Genomic DNA, 19,645 nt, shown 5'->3' on the forward strand with positions numbered 1-19,645 from the left:
ACTGTGGCGCTGTTAAACTGCTGTCAAATGGTGTTATTATTAACGTCCGTGTTCATCAGGTACATTTTAGTGATGTGAGATAAAGTATGTGTTGTGGCTAACCTGTGATGGTTCAATATATATCGCTGGTGTGATTGTCGATTGTTTCATGTTTATTTACTCTGTCGTTATCTCGAAAATATTCGTAATTAATTCTGTTTCTTGAGTCTCTGTTTTGTTGAAGTATAATAATGAGTAAAAGTAAAGTTATTAGAAATCCTCTGAAGGCTTTTAAGAAAAGGAGAAATGTTGGAAAGCCAAAGGTACGTGTTATTATTGTAAACAAAGACAATAACCAAGTGAGTGAACCTAACCTCTCAAGTACACCTGCCCATAGCAGTCAAAGTGGGAAAGAAAATACTTCACAGAAGAAGCTTGGTTCAATGAGTGAAAACTATGAATGTTTTATGGGCGAATCGGATGTGAATGAAATATTTGATATGTCGGTTCTCAAAGGAATTTTTTCAAACTGTGTAAGATGTATTCATTGTAGTGAAGTTGGTCTGGAACTCTCCATAATAAAGCACGTAGGACTTGCTAGTGAAATACAACTGAAATGTGATAAGTGTTCCTACATGACCACCTTTTGGAACAGTGTTGCAGTAACTGCAACTGAAGAAAATGGTAGCAAAATCTACGAACACAACAACGAGCGATGCTTGCTTTAGACAAGGAACGCCTTCGGGCTGCAGACAGGGCTGTAAAGAGTCTAGAAATACAAGCAAGAGTAAACAGGAGGAGGAACAAGAGGAAGTTGGAGGAGGAGTTTGCAGAGGATGAAGATAATCCATCCTATGGACCTGGAATGCACTAAAAAGTTAATCCAATCTTTGTCGCTCGATTCCCAAAACTTTTATTTTCTCATATCAATTACATGTTTTCTAAGGATCTTCCAAACATATTTGTTTCAAACTTTCAGTAAATGTTACACAGTACCTTCTGCATAATTTAACACAGCCTTTTTCCAAAAAACTGTATATTTTTGAATATATAAATAAAAAATTGCAAAAAATGTTTTCATTACAATTGAAAAAAAATCATCTTTAGTAACTGAACTAAAATTTTGTAAAATCCCTGTGTTAAGTTGAAGCCCATATTCCAATAAATAATCTGTAAAAAGTTCAACTTCCTACCTCAAATAGTTTGTGAGGAAAGATGTAATTTATAAGCGTTATTTTAACATTGCAAGTATAGGGCGTTCCGGAGCCCCTTAACCGTGTTTTTAAAAGATCACAGCTGGTAGGCACCTTAAAATTAGTATTACTCCCTTCTTTGTTCATTTCAGGAGCAGGACGACTGAAAAATGAGCAGCAACATTAGAAAACCCCCATTTTTAATTTACTCCTAAATATTCAGCATTACGCACATAAGCAGGAAAAAGTTTAGAAAAGGTTTGAAATCATGTTTAAAGTTTGTTGGAAGTTGCTAAGTGCTCTCATTAAGAAAAACTGGATGAACAGAGTGTGGGTAATTTGCACTTCATTTTAAGCAAATGCAAGTTTTTCACGCATCTCAATGTTTATGACATCATATCTCCTGAACTACGTGTTGTACGTTGATATAATATTGCTGGTACATTAAGTAACTCTGCCCCCAAGGTTGTTGCGAATACAGTTAGTTGTAAACAAGCAATAAATTAAAATGTCATGTTTGATGTTGAAGTTTTATTGTGCGTCATGTGAAGCTGAAGCTAGTTTTTCATGCATGTAAGTTCTTTGACGTCATATATCATAAACCGTGTGTTTTACAATGATACCACTTTTCACCTACATTCAGTGACATTTGTAGATACAGTCTATGAAACGGGTTGCAAATAGAGTTTGTAGTAAAGAAGTAATAAAGTAGAACATTATGTCTAATGCTTAAGTTTCACTGCATGAACATCAAAAATGCAGTGAGTGATAAACTTTCTTCCTTTAATCATTTTGTGGGAGGTGTCAGCAAGAAAGAGTTTCATAAAGGTTTGAAATTATGTGTTAAGTTTGTTGGATGACACTAAGTATTCTCATTTTCAGACACTAGATGACTATAAAGTTTAGGTATTTGTGCATTGTCAGTTCCACTGCCTCAAGACAAACACAGTTTCCAACTGTAATACTTGTCTTATCATGTTTTTTAACTAAGTTTATCCATCTATATTAGTAGATTATGACAGCATTTTAATTTTTTAGGTTCAGTCAATAATTACACGAAATAAATTTTTGTTGCCCCTGAATGCTGTTAGATCAGCAATCTCCAACTGATAATGGGTTCTGGGTACTCACTCAGTAACACAGATTTCTTTGGGCACCCACTCAAACTGACAATTCCATTTTCACATGCTGTATTTCCACAATTAACCTAAGAGTCTCTCATTGCTATGAGTACACTTTAAGACCATTATCTGTAGCACCTTATGATCAGTTTACTTTACAATTCTAATGTGTTTTCTAAAACAAAATATAGTGACATGCTGTTTAAGTGATTTACTTTTGTATCCATAGGTGACAATTCTTTGCTTCTGGTGTTTTTGTTAGTTATTATGTACTGAGAAATAAAAGTGATGTCCAAGATGTAAATGGTTAAAGAAAATAATCAAAATAATAATAATGATGATGATGATGATGATGATGTGTTGAGAAAAAATGCAAGGAGGATTGTGAAGCACAACATATGAAAGGCACAGACTTCAGAGCTTGGAAGTTCAAACTAACTCCACAATCAGGTCCCGACGACCACACATTTTCTGCCAAGGCATCCTTGGATGTGATATGGAGGGGCACTTGTCAGGCACACCACTGTTTCAGCCACTGTCAGTTTCTTGGCAGTTGCTACTTCTCCTTGAAGAAGCTCGTCAACAGGCCCAACAAGGCTGACTACACCCAATTACAGTTCTCCCACCAAGGAAATATATCAGTACTACGATCAAAATAGTGTTCGTTGCATGGCAGTCGCACATGCTGACTGCTCAGGTAAAGTAGCAAGCACCAACACAACAAATGGAAAAATCCATTGATATCAGTACCAGTACCTGTGCTAGGCTGGCAACTTTGTACCTTATCATACTACCTTAGCATAAACACAGTGTTCTACATGACTTGATAATAAATGCTGACGAACAGACTTTAAATAAGACTTAAGTGGTTATAATGAGCATAAGTCCTTAGATACTGATACAGAACATACTCACCCTGCAAATAACCGAGCAACATCGAGTTCCTTTTCATCACAGGCTTGTTGTGCAGCCACTAGAAAACCCTCTTCATATGAAAACTGAAGAAGGTATGTCAGTCTTTCTAAATCATATTTCATGGAATCATAGGATTCAAAGTTACTTTTCAACATGCGCAAAGTATACTTTCTAATGACATCCTTACGAAATCTTTCTGACACGTACTGGTCTAACTTCACTGCCATTCCAAATTCACATTTTAGAGTATGCATATTCTTCAACTCTTGTACAGGAATACTTCGCAGTTCCGCCAGTTCATTTCCATATTTGTCGACAATATAACCCAAAGCAGTTATATAATTGCTGCTGATATCACTGAGCAACTCTGATTGCAAAAAGTAATCTATCTTATATACCATTTTCTCACACAACTCTACAAGTAACTCTTTATCAAGCATTTCAACAGTGGCAAAAGCTTCTTTCTGGCATCCTTTTTCCATATAAAAATTGGCAAGGTACAAGTATGCTTGGGACTTCAGTTGTGGAGATGCTTCCATCAACTGTACTACATCACTGTGCATTTCATCTCTGTCCTGCTTTATAACATAGTGTATATTGTCTAACGAAACACGTGTCTGTAACAAAATAAAATAAGGGTGTCACCAGAAAAACATACAAAAATCTAAACTGGCTTACCATAAAATATGACAAGGAACCTTTAGTGCCATTTATTCTGAACAGTGACAAATTGCATAGGGAACAGCAGTATTAGAAATAGGATCGAATGTAAGAACAGTGTTTGAGGAGTGCCTTTTTGAGTAGGATTACCAGCAAGAAGTTTTTGATAAAAGAATAAGATTATAAAGTAAACCAAAGTCAACAGAATTAAGTGCAGCACAGTTATGGTAAATGAGGCATTAACTACAAAATTAGGAAATTAAAATCAAACAATCTAAACTCCAGGTAGGAATGTCAACAAAGTAGGAAAAGATAGATCGCTACTTACTGTAATGAAGACACATCATGCTGCAGACAGGCACGATTAAAAAACACTCACATATAGCTTTCAGCCAGTAAACACACACACACACACACACACACACACACACACACACACACACACACACACACACACACACGACCGCCAACTCCAGCATCGCAGAGTGTGTGTGTGTGTGTGTGTGTGTGTGTGTGTGTGTGTGTGTGTGTGTGTGAAGACTGGCCGAAAGCTGTATGACAAACTTGAGGAAAAAACCTCATCTTATAATAACATACGGTATGTGAAAAAGACCTTTAAAAATAAAGAGCATGTAAAAGCACAATAATATACTTGCTACAGGTGGATTATAAAATATAACACAAAAATACCATCATTAAGAATATGCAAGTATGTTACACATCCTTCCACAAGCAACATTAATTAATACAACAGGTAGAAAGATAGATCTTCTTGGCTATTAACTTACATTTCTTGTGTCTTGTTGAGATGGTTTCACGATGCCATATTTTTTTAAAATTAATTTTGACTTTACGCTGATCTGCTCATATCTAATGTCGGATGCTCGAGGATGTTTCAGATTTGCTCCAGCTTCAGCCATTTCTGCTATGGCAGTGCTCCAAGGTACTGAAGCTTTTTTTATGATATACAAGATGCATTCTATACGATCCTAAAACAAGATCAACATTAGCTAAAACTACATTACTTTAAACTTACTACAAAATGTCTGGACCAGCATAAAAATTTCTCTAGAATGTACCTCAATATTCTGAATATAGCCACTGATAACAGATACAGTGTTTTCCCAGGATGAATCTTGATAGTAATTGCAGGAATAGTTCGCAAGATTCTGAGTATAATGAAGTAGCACATAATCTGCATTCAAATTATTTTTTAAAAAGTACTGTTTCAAGAAATCTTTTATAATGGACCTTAGGTGGTGCAATGTTGTATTGTTTAATATACATTCTGCCACTTTTTGTTTATTTTCCTGTAATAAAAGAAAATACAACATTTCATAAGAATGGACAAAAACATATACAGTTACAGAAGGATACTACATACTTTTACAACCGGTGACTTACTTTGTGAGAACCTTTCAGTATCCGCAAAAGTCACTTTTACTTGTTTTGTATTTGAATGGTGTGTCACAATAGAGTTTATAATAAGTTTTACACCACACATAAGTTAAAATTAGTATCACAATTTGTTACTGTAACAAGATTAACATATTACAAATTTCACAATGAGTTTTGAATATGGGATTCATCTGGAGTTATTTCTGAAAGTCTGCACAAATACAAATCAGGATTGCTGGACAAGAGATAATCCCAGATTCTGTGATCATAAGTTCATTTTCTTAATGCCCAACTTCCTTGACTGATTTACAGTGCTGACAAAAATTAAAATTATATACCCATACTAAACAGCCTTGTGCGTTTCTGTCTTAATGTGAATGATTTGTATACTTGTATTTATGGCCACAGAGTATCTGTTTTGACTTCTGGTTCCAGTAATAAACTGTAACTGACCAAATACAGTGTTTCAAGTGTGCGCTGTTGTCACTTTCAGTCATTCGAAGCCGATTGGAAAGCTTGAACCAGAGACTTTGAGGATCTGTGACAAGACAGGTGTTTAAAAATGTTATTAGAAAGGCAAAGAGTATGTGGTATGCAAATAGAATAGTTAATTCACAGGGTAAAATTAAAACCACAGGGTCAGTTGTGAAGGAAGTGTCTGGTCAGCAGCACAAGGTCGACGATATAAAGTCAGTTCGTAGTAAAAATATTTCTTTTACTGATATATCAGATAAATGTACAGTATTTAACAATCATTTTCTGAGCTTTGCTGATGAATTGAGTAAAAAACTTAATTTCTACAAGGAATCATAAAACTCCTGGAAAATGCCTTTCCAAGATTGATGTCTGAAATACTCCTCTGTAATACTGACAAGGGGGAAATCGAGTCAATAAATAAATCATTGAAGACTAAGGACTCATGGATATGATGGGGTGCCTAGCAGGATATTGAAGTACTGTGTTGTACATGTCAGCCCTGTGCTTAGCCATATTTGTGATTTTCCTTTAAGAGTGGTCAGTTTCCTGAATGATTGAAGTACTCAGTAATAAAGCCGTTTTATAAAAAGGGGGAAAGGGACAATGTAGACAATTTTAGGTCTATTTCTATGCCATCAGTGTTTGCTAAAGTTATTGAAAAGGCTGTGTATGAAACCCCCCATGAACCATGGACCTTGCCGTTGGTGGGGAGGCTTGCATGCCTCAATGATACAGATAGCCGTACTGTAGGTGCAACCACAACGGAGGGGTATCTGTTGAGAGGTCAGACAAACGTGTGGTTCCTGAAGAGGGGCAGCAGCCTTTTCAGTAGTTTCAGGGGCAACAGTCTGGATGATTGATTGATCTGGCCTTGTAACACTAACCAAAATGGCCTTGCTGTTCTGGTACTGTGAACGGCTGAAAGCAAGGGGAAACTACAGCTGTAATTTTTCCCGAGGGCATGCAGCTTTACTGTATGGTTAAATGATGATGGTGTCCTCTTGGGTAAAATATTCCGGTGGTAAAATATTCCCCCATTCGGATCTCCGGGCGGGGAGTACACAGGAGGACGTCGCTATCAGGAGAAAGAAAACTGGAACTCTACATGTTGGAGCGTGAAATGTCAGATCCCTTAATCAGGCTGGAAGGTTAGAAAATTTGAAAAGGGAAATGGATAGTTTAAATTAGATATCGTGGCAGGAGGAACAAGACTTCTCAGGTGAATACAGGGTTATAAATACAAAATCAAATAGGGCTAATGCAGGAGTAGCTTTAAACAAACAAAAATAAATAAATAAACATGGGGGTGTGGGGGTGGGGATGCGGGTAAGCTACTACAAAAAGCATAGTGAACACATTATTGTGGCCAAGATAGATACAAAGCACACGCCTACCACAGTAGTACAAGTTTATATGCCAACTAGCTCTGCAGATGATGAAGAGATTGATGAAATCTATGATGAGATAAAAGAAATTATTCAGATAGTGAAGGGAGACGAAAATTTAATAGTCATGCGTGACTGGAATTTGATAGTAGGAGAAGGAAGAGAAGGAAACGTAGTAGGTGAATATGGAATGGTGGTAAGGAATGAAAGAGGAATTGCACAGAGCATAACATAATCATAGCTAACACTTGGGCCAAGAATCATGTCAGAAGGTTGTATACATGGAATAAGCTACTGGAAGGTTTCAGACAGACAGAGATTTAGGAACCAGGTTTTATATTGTAAGACACTTCCAAGGGCAGATTGGTGATGAACTGTACATTAAAACTGAAGAAACTGCAAAAAGTAAGGAGATGGGAACTGGATAAACTGACAGAACCAGAGGTTGTAGAGAGTTTCAGGGAGAGCATTACGGTATGATTGACAAGAATGGGGGAAAGAAATACAGTAGAAGAAGAATGGGTAGCTTTGAGAGATGAAATAGTGAAGGTAGCAGTGGATCAAGTAGGCAAAAAGACGAGGGCTAGTAGAAATCCTCGGTAACAGAAGAGATATTGAATTTAATTGATGAAAGGAGAAAATACAAAAATGCAGTAAATGAAGCTGGCAAAAAGGAATAAAAATTAGATCAACAGGAAGTGGAAAATGGCTAATCAGGGATGGCTAGAGGACAAATGGAAGGATGTAGAGGTGTATGTCAGTAGGGGTAATATAGATACTGCCTACAGAAAAATTAAAGAGACCTTTTGGAGAAAAGAGAACCACTTGCATGAATATCAAGAGCTCATATCAAAACCCAGTTCTAAGCAAAGGAGGGAAAGCAGAAAGGTGGAAGAAGTATATAGAGGGTCTATACCAGGGCGAAGTTCTTGAGGCAAATATTATGGAAATGGAAGAGGATGTAGATGAAGAGGAAAGGGGAGATATGACACTGCGAGAAGAGTTTGACAGAGCAGTTAAAGACCCAAGTCGAAACAAGGCCCCAGGAGTAGACAACATTACATTAGAACTACTGATCGGTTGGTAGGACATGTTCTGAGACATCGAGGGATCACAAATTTAGTATTGGAGGGCACCGTGGAAGGTAAAAATCGTAGAGGGTTACCAAGAGATGAATACACTAAGCAGATTCAGAAGGATGTAGGTTGCAGTAAGTACTGGGAGATGAAGCTTGCACAGGATAGAGTAGCATGGTGAGCTGCATCAAACCAGTCTCAGGACTGAAGACCACAACAACAACAACAACAACAACAACAACAACGTGTGTGAAAGGATAATTGATTATTTTGTATTACATAATTTGCTCTCAAATGTACAGATTGGCTTAAGAAGTTGCTTAACAACTGAAAATGCTATATTCTCTTTTCTCTGTGCGGTACTGGATGGGTTAAACAAAAGGTTTCGAAAGGTTTAAGAGTAAAAATTGGGTTTTCTACATCCAATAAACTACACCAAAAATTAATACATAGTATAAAGTGTAATCATGATCCATATGCAGACCCTGGAATATACAAGGTAACATGCCAGGAATGCGCCAAGTTCTACGTAGGACAAACAGGCTGAAATATCAACACCAGGTACGCAGAACACATTAGAGCATACCCACACAACAAACACACTACATCAGCAATAGCAGCACACATACATAATACAGGACACCCATTTGGAAAAATAGAGCAAAATGTCAAAGTACTCCACCGACTAAATAAAGGACATAAAATGGATTTGCTTGAAGAACTGGAGATATATTCACATTAAAGAAAATATGAAGATCAAATATTAAATGAAAAACTTGAAATTGAATCAGTGAATTTCTTCAGATGTTTCGATAATATACTTAAATAAAAATAGTAAAACATAGAAATAAGCACAATTAAAAATCAATATAAGTAATTCATGAGCCAAATTGTTAAGCTGTGGAAGACCTATAATGTTATCTCTGTGAACTACCTGTAAGATGGTCTTTGTAACTGTTTTGTTTATATAAGATATTTTCGATGTGTAAAGTGTACAACAAGTTGTGTGTGATGTTAAGTGTGTGTGAGAATCTACACAATGGACCATTAGAAAACTGTAAGTACAAATTGTTCTAAAAATTTTAGCCACTAACCTCACAAAAATAATTGATACCCAACTAAAAATCGTGTTTCTTATGTATTACAGTAAAAGTCAATAAAATGAAGCAGACTCTCACACACTGACATCAAAAGAAATGGCTTAATACACACCAAAAAACGCACTTGAAAATGGGAATTATTTCTCGAAACGCGTCGTGCGAATAGTAAAATAAAGAAAAAATCGTGACAGGTAGCAGAAGGTTTATTTATTTATAAACAAACCTATTGTATCTACAGTCGCAGGCTTTCAAAAACCATTTATAATGGATCAAATCAGAGCTAGTTACAAGTAACAGCAAAGTAAGTACCCCTGAAATAAGAACTGCCAACACATTGTAAATTACCAACAACATGAATGGTTCGAGAAATATAGCTGTGATACTGTAGTTGTCAAATTTGACAGGAAACCATTGATCAAATTAAATAGAATCTATACTGGCTGTGGTCGTTGTTTGGCTGATTCTATAAATGGGGTATTGTGGAGTCTCCAAGTTGTGACTCTGGTGTGCTGAAACCATCTATCAGGCATGTAAGTGATGAGTGCATCCTACAATGATATAAGGGCATGTTGAATGATTTTATGAATGCCCATTCCACAACAGTGGAATGAATTAGAAATCTAGATATTGCAAGTACGATTGTGTTGTTTCCCTAGGAAGTTGGGCCCTATTCTTCAACTTTTCTTCTACTAAGCACACTTACTGCTGACTGTCACCAATCAGTCCGACCTGAAATTTGTTCCAGATACTGAGCTTCTATTCAGTGGGCTGTGCCTTCCAAGTACAAGTTACACATTTGCCAAACACATCACGTTATCTCACGTCGTCTTTGGCGACTCATTCAAATTCTTATAGCCACTTTGTCGGATCTTTACCAGCATCTCCAGAAAACACTGATGGATGTCTGATATGCAGCTGACATACTGACAGTTTAGCATCTACTGGCCTCTTCAATATATAGGCCTTAAGAATGATGTATCATTTGTATTCTGGTTCCTGTCCATGTAGGAGAGTGCTTCTACATTGCCAAATTGGAGCCACCATGATATAGATGTTTTGAAATACTCACTGTCTCCACTGAACAATTTCACACTGTAACCACACTCTTGTTGAAATCTGAAAGCTATTTCATCAATAAAAGATAACACTTAGCACTGGAATCAAGTTTACTAAGAACAACAATATACAGCCAGAACAGAATTGACTTGGATGGAGAGTGCAGGTATTAACACAAATATTGAATATTCCAGAATGCTAGTATTTACACAATCATTGAATATTTCAGCTATACAAACATAAGATATTTCAAAAACCGTCCAGAAATGATAAATATGAAATAACAAATAATTGTTGGTGGTCGGGTTTTAACTGGAGACCTGCAGCTAACCAGTCAGTGACGCTAACCACTAGACTCGATCGATGGCACCAGAGCTCATAGAAATGCTGTAAGATGGGCCACACAGAAGACTAACAGAATTTCCTTTGTAGACTGGCTGCACTTTCCCATTATTCTGCCAATCAATTGAAATCTGTCACCTACCTTGTCTGTGAGTGAGCGAGCCTACATGATCATTCCATTTCATATCCCTGAAATTGTTACACCCAAGCAGATTACAACTGTGACTCATTGATATTGTAGTTATAAGACGGTACTTTCCGGTGTTTTGTGAAATACACAATTTTACGTTCAAGAACATTTAAAACAAGTCACCAGTCTGTAAAACACTTTGAAATCAACTACATATATGACTTTATAAGTAACTGCACAAGAAGAATGCCAGTTCAATGGTTTTAGTTATAGCTGAGTTTTTTTAATCACTTCCTTTAATAATTTATGGATGTAAAATGGAGACAGCTTGTTACACACTCCTCCTTTTATTTTAATTTTAGAAATAAATGTGATCCATTAATATTTAAATATTTCCTTTGATTTTTACTACACAATGGCATGCAAGCCAACAGAGCTACATTTGGTAGTTGGGCACTGTGAGGTTTTCATACACCGTAAAAACAAAAAAGAGAAGGGTGGGAAAGGGGAGGGGCAAAGCTTCTCTGGAACTCCACAATTAACCGAGGAAATAAGGGTCCCACTTATCTGGGTAAGTTTCATACAACTGGGGGGGGGGGGGGGGGGGGCAGGTGTCCTAGAGGTTTTATGCTAACACCTATCTCCAAACATGTAACAAACCTTGCAACCCCCCTCCCCCTCCCCCACACCACTCAGCTGTTATTTTATGAGATTTGTATCATTTTCTCAATTTGAGCAGTTAAGTCAAGATCCCCATTCCCTGTGCCACACAACAGTGATTGAAGAAAGCATACAGCTTACGGTTATAGAGGACTGGCGGCATTATTGAGTTGCGAGGGTACGAAATTTTCCTTGGTTTTATAAGTAATAATTCTGATGAATGTAGGGGACTGGAGGGAAAATCACATACTTAATGAACCAGAATGACAAGTTCCACATAAGTGGGAAGAGGAGCTCAAAGATAAAGATTATACCTAGTTGGGATCACAGTTTGTTGTTGTTGTTGTTGTTGTTGTTGTCTGTCTGAGGTATTCCTTTTTGGCTCTGTATGGCACAGAGTTCGGTCGAGCTGTGTCTAATGCCACCCACAAGCGCAGCAAAGAGACATCTGCACCGAACGCTGCTACAAGAAATACTGATAATCCAAATGTCTGACAGACAAGAATGTCAATGGCATTAAGACTTCTTTGTATGTTCACATTAAAAACTTCTCTCTAAATAGCAATGATAGGGAGCCATATAAAGAGTGAAGATTAAACAGTGTTTTATCCGTAAGTTTTTAAGTTGCTCCTTCAGTAGAGTTACTAATAATTACAGTTATGAGTAACTAAGGAGAATCTATCACAAGTCCATCAACGTTTGCTGCATTAGAAGAGTTTGATATACATGAACTCTGTGAGAGTCCCTAAATCAGAAAGCCTGGGTTCACAAAACCCATAACCAGCTAAGTCTGTAAGGTTTACCTGAGATGTTTGCCATTTGCCTGCTATCAGCCAATGGGCCACACATTACTTACCAAATGCAACAAACTTCATGAGCCTACAAATTCCTCCCCCCCCCCCCCCCCACCCCAAAAAAACCAACAACAAAGTTATGTATCCACAGTTCATCACTTACTCCACACTTCCAAGCTCAACAAAGTCAGCCCCATTGTTTGGCTAAATATGTAAGCATGCTCTTTCAGCACAAACTGTGTAAGCTTAGCACAAACTCAAATAGTCATAGAGATTTACCCAACACTGAAGAATACCTCCCACTGCACACTGCAAAAATTCAAATGAAACTTGCCTTTCAACCATTCCCTTGTGCTGAGAACATAGCGTAATAAAATCTCCGTCAAAGAAGCAAATATTTAATCACCTTAAAGCACAATACACATTTCTCATTTACTAATCCATTTCTCAGATGTGTATGCATAACACAGACTAAGCCATATTTGTTGCCACAAAACTTCAGATTCAAAGTTTTGTACAGGAAAACAATTTCTTGGTAAAGAAAATAAAGCATTTCGTTTTCACAACAGACAAATATTTCCATTACCTGAACATAGTCATCTAGTTTCATATGAACGTTATACTTCTTCTGTAGCTCTTGGAGATCTTTGAGACTGTTCACCATATGGAGTATTCTTGTCTTAGCAGCACTATACTGAGCAAAGCTTGAAGTTACACTCCCCTTTTGCATGTTCACAAGACTGCTGAGACGTTCAAGGAAATGAACAGCATTTTCAAGCCAACAAGATTTCTTGAGCTCAAAATGCCTGTAACAATAAACCATAAAACTTATAAAATAAAAACAATCACTCATAATTTCTTCTATAATCTTACTGTAACACTGTTAGAAAATAAAAACTGCCAGTAAAGAATAAAGTTACATCATCAAATTTGAATATCACAACACTGAAACATAAACAGATCAACATTATCAAGACAAAAGTTTTATCATCTGTGATGAACTGAATATTAAATCTTTGGGTAAACAGATCTTTTTCAAAACAGAATACTATTTCCTTAAAAATGTTTTGGAAACTGGATCAAATTTTGTGGCATTACCATCACTTGTTGGCAAAATGCACATGGAGCCAATTACTGCAGCATGAAGACCGTGAATACATTCACATTTGTTGGACGAATGTTATGAAAACAAACACTGCAAACCAACATTTCACGCAAGTCACATCCAATGAAAATCTGTAACACAACCATCTGTATGTGGCGTGCTTATAATTATGTATTATTTATATTTTAGGACAATTAATCTGTAAAAAATGCACCACATGTTATAAGGAAAGCATGTAAACAGTGTGAAGATGAATCATAACGATTCAAAACCATTAACAGTACCCTTTGAATAAAGGAACTGAAAGTAAATTTGTGGCTGGTTGCTGTCCCAACACCATCGGCATTTGACTCAGTATCACACCTGCACTTATTGTCAAAAGTACGACCATATGGGGTACCAAGTGAAATTTATGAGTGGATTGAGGACTTTTTGGTAGAGAGGATGCAGCATGTCATCTTCAGATGTAGCGTCATCTTCAGATGTAAAGGTAACTTCAGGTGTGCCCCACAACAGTTTGCTGGGACCCTTGCTGCTCATGTTGTATATTAATGACTTTGCAGACAATATTTATAGAAAAAAAAAAAAATCAGGCTTTTTTGCAGATGATGAAGTTATCTATAATGAAGTACTATCTGAAAGAAGCTGCATAAATATTCAGCAAGATCTTGACAACATTTCAAAGTGGTGCAGAGGTCAGCAATTTGTTCTAAATGTTCAGAAATATAAAACTTTGCACTTCACAAAATGAACACACACGGTATCCTACAGTATAATATCAATCAATCACTGTTGGAATTGGCCAACTCATTCAACACTTTCTAGGGATATGAAATGGAATGATCACTTAGGTTCAGTTGTGGATAAAGCAGGTGGTAAACTTCGGTTCACTCGTAGAAAACTCGGGAAGCGCAATCAGTCTACAAATCAGATTGCTTCTAAATCACTTGTGCGAGCAGTTCTAGAATATTGGTGAAGTGTGTGGGATCCGCAATAGACAGCACTAACAAGGGTTATTGAACATACACAGAGAAGGGTAGCATGGATGGTAAACTATCACGAGAAAGTTTATTAACAAAGTTTCAAGAAACAACTTTAAATGATGACTCTCAGAATGTACTACAATCCCCTATATATTACTCACATAGGAATCTTTACGATAACATAAGAATAATTATTGCACACACAGAAGCATTCAAACCATCATTCTTCCCATGCTCCAAACGTTAATGGAGTAGGAAGAAACCCTAATGACTGGTGGTTCGCAGAATACCGATGTAGATGAAACCACTAAAATCTAAAGGTTGTAAATTCAGCTAAATATTTAGGGGTTATAATTACGAATAACTTAAGCTGGAAAAATCAGATAGATAATGTTGTGGTTAAAGCAAACCAAAGACTATGATTTATTGGCAGAACACTGCAAAAATGCACCAAGTCTACTAAAGAGACTGCCTACATTACACTTGTATGTCCTCTTCTGCAGTATTGCTGCATATCTGGGAGCAGCATCAGATAACATCAATGGAGGACATTGAAAAAGTAAGAAGCAGGGCAGCTTGTTTCGCACAGTCGCAAAATACGAGAGAGAGTGCCACATGTATGATACATTAATTAGGATAGAAACCATTAAAATAAAGGGGTTTTTCGTTGCGGCAGGATCTTCTCATGAAATTTCAGTCACCAACTTCCTCCTCACAGTGTGAAAAAAATTTTGTTGGTGCCCACCTACATAGCAAGGAATGATCATCACAATAAAACAAGAGATATTAGAGCTCACACAGAAAGACTTACGTGTTCATTTTTCCTGCACACTGTTCAAGAGAGGAACATTAGAGTAATAGCTTGAAAGTGGTTCAATGGACCCTCTGCCAGGCACTTCACTTGAACTGCAGATTAATCATGTAGATGTAGATACCCTGTTCCCCTCATCACCCCCATCACTATGCCAAACTGCTGCTAACGTAAGGGCGTAAGGGGCAGCTGCTTTCCACAGTGGCCACAGAAGTGGTAATGTGTGCAGTAATGTGTGTGTGTGTGTGTGTGTGTGTGTGTGTGTGTGAGAGAGAGAGAGAGAGAGAGAGAGAGAGAGAGAGAGAGAGAGAGAGAGAGAGAGAGAGTGGTAAGTGAATGGAATGGGAATAAACCCTAATAACTGATACAATGCAAAGTACCCTCTGTCATGTCCTTCACAGTGGTATGCAAAGTGTGGATAAAAATGTAGCTTTAGATATACAGCCATTCCAGTATTATCAAGACAGAATCAGAGAGAGGCAGCAATATTGTCTGTGTGGATTTAACTCTGCTTTGGGTTGCTGCGACTCCAGTCAAAGTGGCAAACACGTTGCACAGGAATGGCCATTGGCCCTCTACGGGAAATAAATAATGGCCATATAGGTCAGTCACTAGTATGCATCTCATTACTGGAGGTTCTTTAGGCTAATTACTGATCATAGATGTTACTTCACTTTCCCATGTCTCGAATTTGATTTGGAACTCTTTATTGTCTGTTGTGTAAGGCTATTGTGGCTTTGCTCATTGTTACTGATTTTGGCTCACATTACTTCATTCTTAAGATTTAATCTCTACAATGTTCCCCGCCATTAATTTAGCATCTATTTTGGTTTCCACTAACCACAGGGTTTGGAGAAGTGATCTGCTGAATTTGTGTTGGGCCACAACACAAAATATAAAATAAGAATATGCAATGGGTAGAGGGTCAAATTTGAAAAATTGCTTATTCCTTGAAACAGATTAAATCACACTGGTATGTGTATATTGTTACACGTCTAGCATCTCACCGTCCAGAGCTTTGTACATATTTCCTAATCAGAATTTTGTTATAGCTCTGCAGACTTTGCTGGAGGTGCAAAAAAAAAAAAAAAAAATAAGCAATTGTTCAACTTCGAATTATTTGATGATACAAAACCTAAAGTGTATCTAGCAAAATGCAGAGTACAGAAGACAACGTTTTGTCAAGTTTTGTCAAGTAAACGCGTTAGCTGATGTTTTTACATAATGATTTCACAGAGTATTGTATAACAGTGACACCTATTTCCCAAATGTCCATAATAAGCATTTAACTCACCTCACTTTTTCAAACGCCCAATCAACAATTCCATCCACTGACTGGGGGCAAATCTGAAGAACTAGTGGCACAAAGAATTGCAAAAATGGTGCCAGGTTTTCCATCTGCACATTTTGTGGAACCATTCGCAAAACATCAACAACAACTGCTGGCGACAACCTCTTCTTGAAACTGGAGACATAACGATTCCACAAGATAGCTGCCTTCATAAAATTACCCTGGAAAAAAAAGTATGTCAAATATTTGTATCACTCTTACACACTGTCTTCTCTTCTCCTTTGCCTATGCATTTTAATGAGAAGAAAAGGCTTTGTTGGTTGAGCTAAGAGATCACCATAAATAGATGTGAATGTATGAAATTAAAATAATACACTGTTGATCGCCAGTAAACCAATGGCCAAATTGCCGGCATACACCTGTCAAGGCAGAACTGTTATCTTTTGAAATATCAACATCAAGGAAAATGCAGAGGCAAAAAAACAGCTACAAAAGCTGTCAGTACTAATTTTACTGTGAGAACTACATACACATTTCAATGTTCAGTCTGTCATATGGGTAGCTTAATTCATCAGCACACTGCAAATAATGCCAAACTGGTGCAATATGAACCAGCTATGACTGGAAGAAAGTTTTACAGTTCAACGAGACATTCCTCACCTTGTTCCCAACACAACAGGAAAGACAGACTGAGGGCAGGTTAAAAAGGAAAGGGAGATCACTCTGATCTCTGGATCTAAGGATCAACTTATTGTGAGGACAATGGAAAAGGTAGATGAAAAGGGAATGGGGGAGGCACACATCAGACTTAGGAGGAGGTCAAAGGCTATTCAAAAATTAACTTTCAATTGGCTATTAAAAATTAACAAATCGTTGTAGCTTCACAGGACTTGCAGAGTTAGAAAAGAGGATTTTGAAGGTCACACTGCAGCCACTGTAATTCTATGGATCCTGCTGCTTCCATCATTTTTATGGTCACGCCATCCACTCCTGCTACTTTGCCATTCTTCATCTCCTCTTCCTGATGCTTTAAATAAAAAATGACTAACTAGCCAAATATAGGCTTGCAAATATTGTTCTTCCTTTAAAGCTTTGAAGTATCTCTTTAATATTTACAGGTCAGTCTCTTTCAGATTCAGATATCTTATTCACTTGTCTCTTACCTACAACCAAGCGAACATTACTGTTCCTTTTAATCACCACCAACAAAGGGCTGTTAAATTGACTCCTGGCTCGTCTGATTAATCCAGACGAAAACATCCTTTGGGGTTCCTTTTCGACAGCTTCCTACCTAGCTTAACGTATTTTATATGTAGGCACAAAATATGGTTTGTGCAATTTTATTTTGATCCAATAAGGTGGTCCCTGCTTTTTGACTGAATATCTCTTCTTGGTTTCCCAATCAACTTGAACAATTCTTCTGCTTCTCTGGGTACCAACGTCGAAATGTCAATTTTCAAAGCGCTCTTTATCTGAGTTCATGTTGTTCTTCCAATTACTCTAAATTTTTAATTGTTATGAACTCGTAAGCTCCCGACACATTATTTTCACATCCTTCCATTTCAACTACTTGGTCAATTCATGAAAATTGACTTTTTGTAAACTGAATTTTCTTGACTATCATCTCCTCATACTCCCTCTCATTCCTTCCATAATCTACACACACCAAAAAACGTTTTGCATCACCCCGGTTCCCAGATCTCTGGAAGATAGACGTTCACTGTGAATATTGTATCACAGACACAGTCGCTTTGACTGTCCAGAGATTTCCCTAAACCCGCCCAAAGATGTAAACAACCAAGCATGAACAACGCCTATTCGACGGAGGGGGTCCAACAGCCAATCAGTTCCAGTCATTCCACCAGGATGGAGGTACACGGCTTATTTTGTCTGCAATTCTACCTTGCCTAGACACTCAATACCGCAGTTCAATCGCATTTGCATTGTTACTTCATGCCAGGAACGTTGTCCGTTTCACCTGTTTGCTACAATTATTTTCATAGAATTTCCTAAGGGACTTTCCACTATGCCTAATAATGTATTATCCTCCTGAATTTGGCTTTCTGTTAATGATCGATTTGAAATACTTCCTAATTCATAAAATCCACTCTTCTCACCTTGTTTTCTCTTTTTAGCTTAATCTACAGGAGTGCACAGTTGCATTTTACCCAATATTCGTTTCAGAAACATTAAACAAATAAAGACAAACTTTCTGATAATACTGAAAATATTATCTTCATCACTTGCACTTTTCTTCACATGCCTTCCTACTCCATCCCTATTTGCAAGCATGTTGCATTGTGCTCAGTTCCAACCTTTCAAAAACTGTTAAGTGCCCTAGGTATTTGAAACATTTACCTTTTATTCTCCGACTGCCAGCAGTTGCTTGCTGTGGCTGCTCTTGTTCCTCACAGGCAACTGCATGTGTCACCGTGCCATCTGCTTACTGTATCCAAGTTGTTTGGCATTTCTTCTGCCATTCAGAAGATTCATTCTATTTGCACATGCAATTCATATCCGTTCTTTCCTTCAATGATAATTACGGATTCGAAAAGTCCTTTCACACATCGCCAACTGTAAGATGCCAACTTATTTATCCATATATATCAAAGCCAAGTTTCTCTCTAAAACCAGCTGTGTTGATATAAGCACAGTGGTCACACTAATGTTTAGCTGCACAGCTTACAACGGGCACCTTACGACCAAGGAATATGCACCTCAGGGCTAAATATGGGACACTGTACCTACCAGTGCATGCCCTACCAAAATCACCACACTTGCCATTAAAAATCTTCACACTCAGTTGGCTCTAATAGATATGAAAAGGATTCTAAATGAGACTTTGACTTCATAGAACTGAAAGGTTTGTTGTCTTTAGTATAAGCCATAGTAAATGTTCCTAACAATTTCTGTGCACGTGAGCCGACGCTTACTCTTATTTTGGCTTGTTATTACTTTCCTGAGATAACAATTGCTTCTACCAATCTTTGCTGACAACTCGCTTCTAATATCGATGCAGTCGCAATCCCGTGCACGAACATGGCAACATTTAACCAATTTAGCAAACTTCTCATGGCAGCCGGCCATGTGTTGTCCTATCACGCCTGACGTCTAGCCACGGCTCACCACTACTCCTTGCCTTCCACACCACACCATGCCAAATTGAATT

The 19,645-nt window shown here is 37.5% G+C and overlaps 1 protein-coding gene across 1 annotated transcript in view; it reads right to left on the bottom strand.

Moving 5' to 3' along the window:
* Window positions 1–19,645, bottom strand: part of LOC126456929 (uncharacterized) — a 274,891-nt gene that overhangs the window by 141,502 nt on the left and 113,744 nt on the right. Inside the window, exons 10-14 of the mRNA XM_050092863.1 lie at window positions 16,480–16,697; window positions 12,873–13,092; window positions 4,948–5,178; window positions 4,657–4,857; window positions 3,209–3,825 (exon numbers count right to left, since the gene is read on the bottom strand). Of these exons, the coding sequence (XP_049948820.1) occupies window positions 3,209–3,825; window positions 4,657–4,857; window positions 4,948–5,178; window positions 12,873–13,092; window positions 16,480–16,697 (1,487 nt within the window). The remainder of the gene's footprint in view (window positions 1–3,208; window positions 3,826–4,656; window positions 4,858–4,947; window positions 5,179–12,872; window positions 13,093–16,479; window positions 16,698–19,645) is intronic.

Source organism: Schistocerca serialis, chromosome 2, assembly GCF_023864345.2.
Source record: "Schistocerca serialis cubense isolate TAMUIC-IGC-003099 chromosome 2, iqSchSeri2.2, whole genome shotgun sequence".
NCBI lineage: Eukaryota > Metazoa > Arthropoda > Insecta > Orthoptera > Acrididae > Schistocerca > Schistocerca serialis.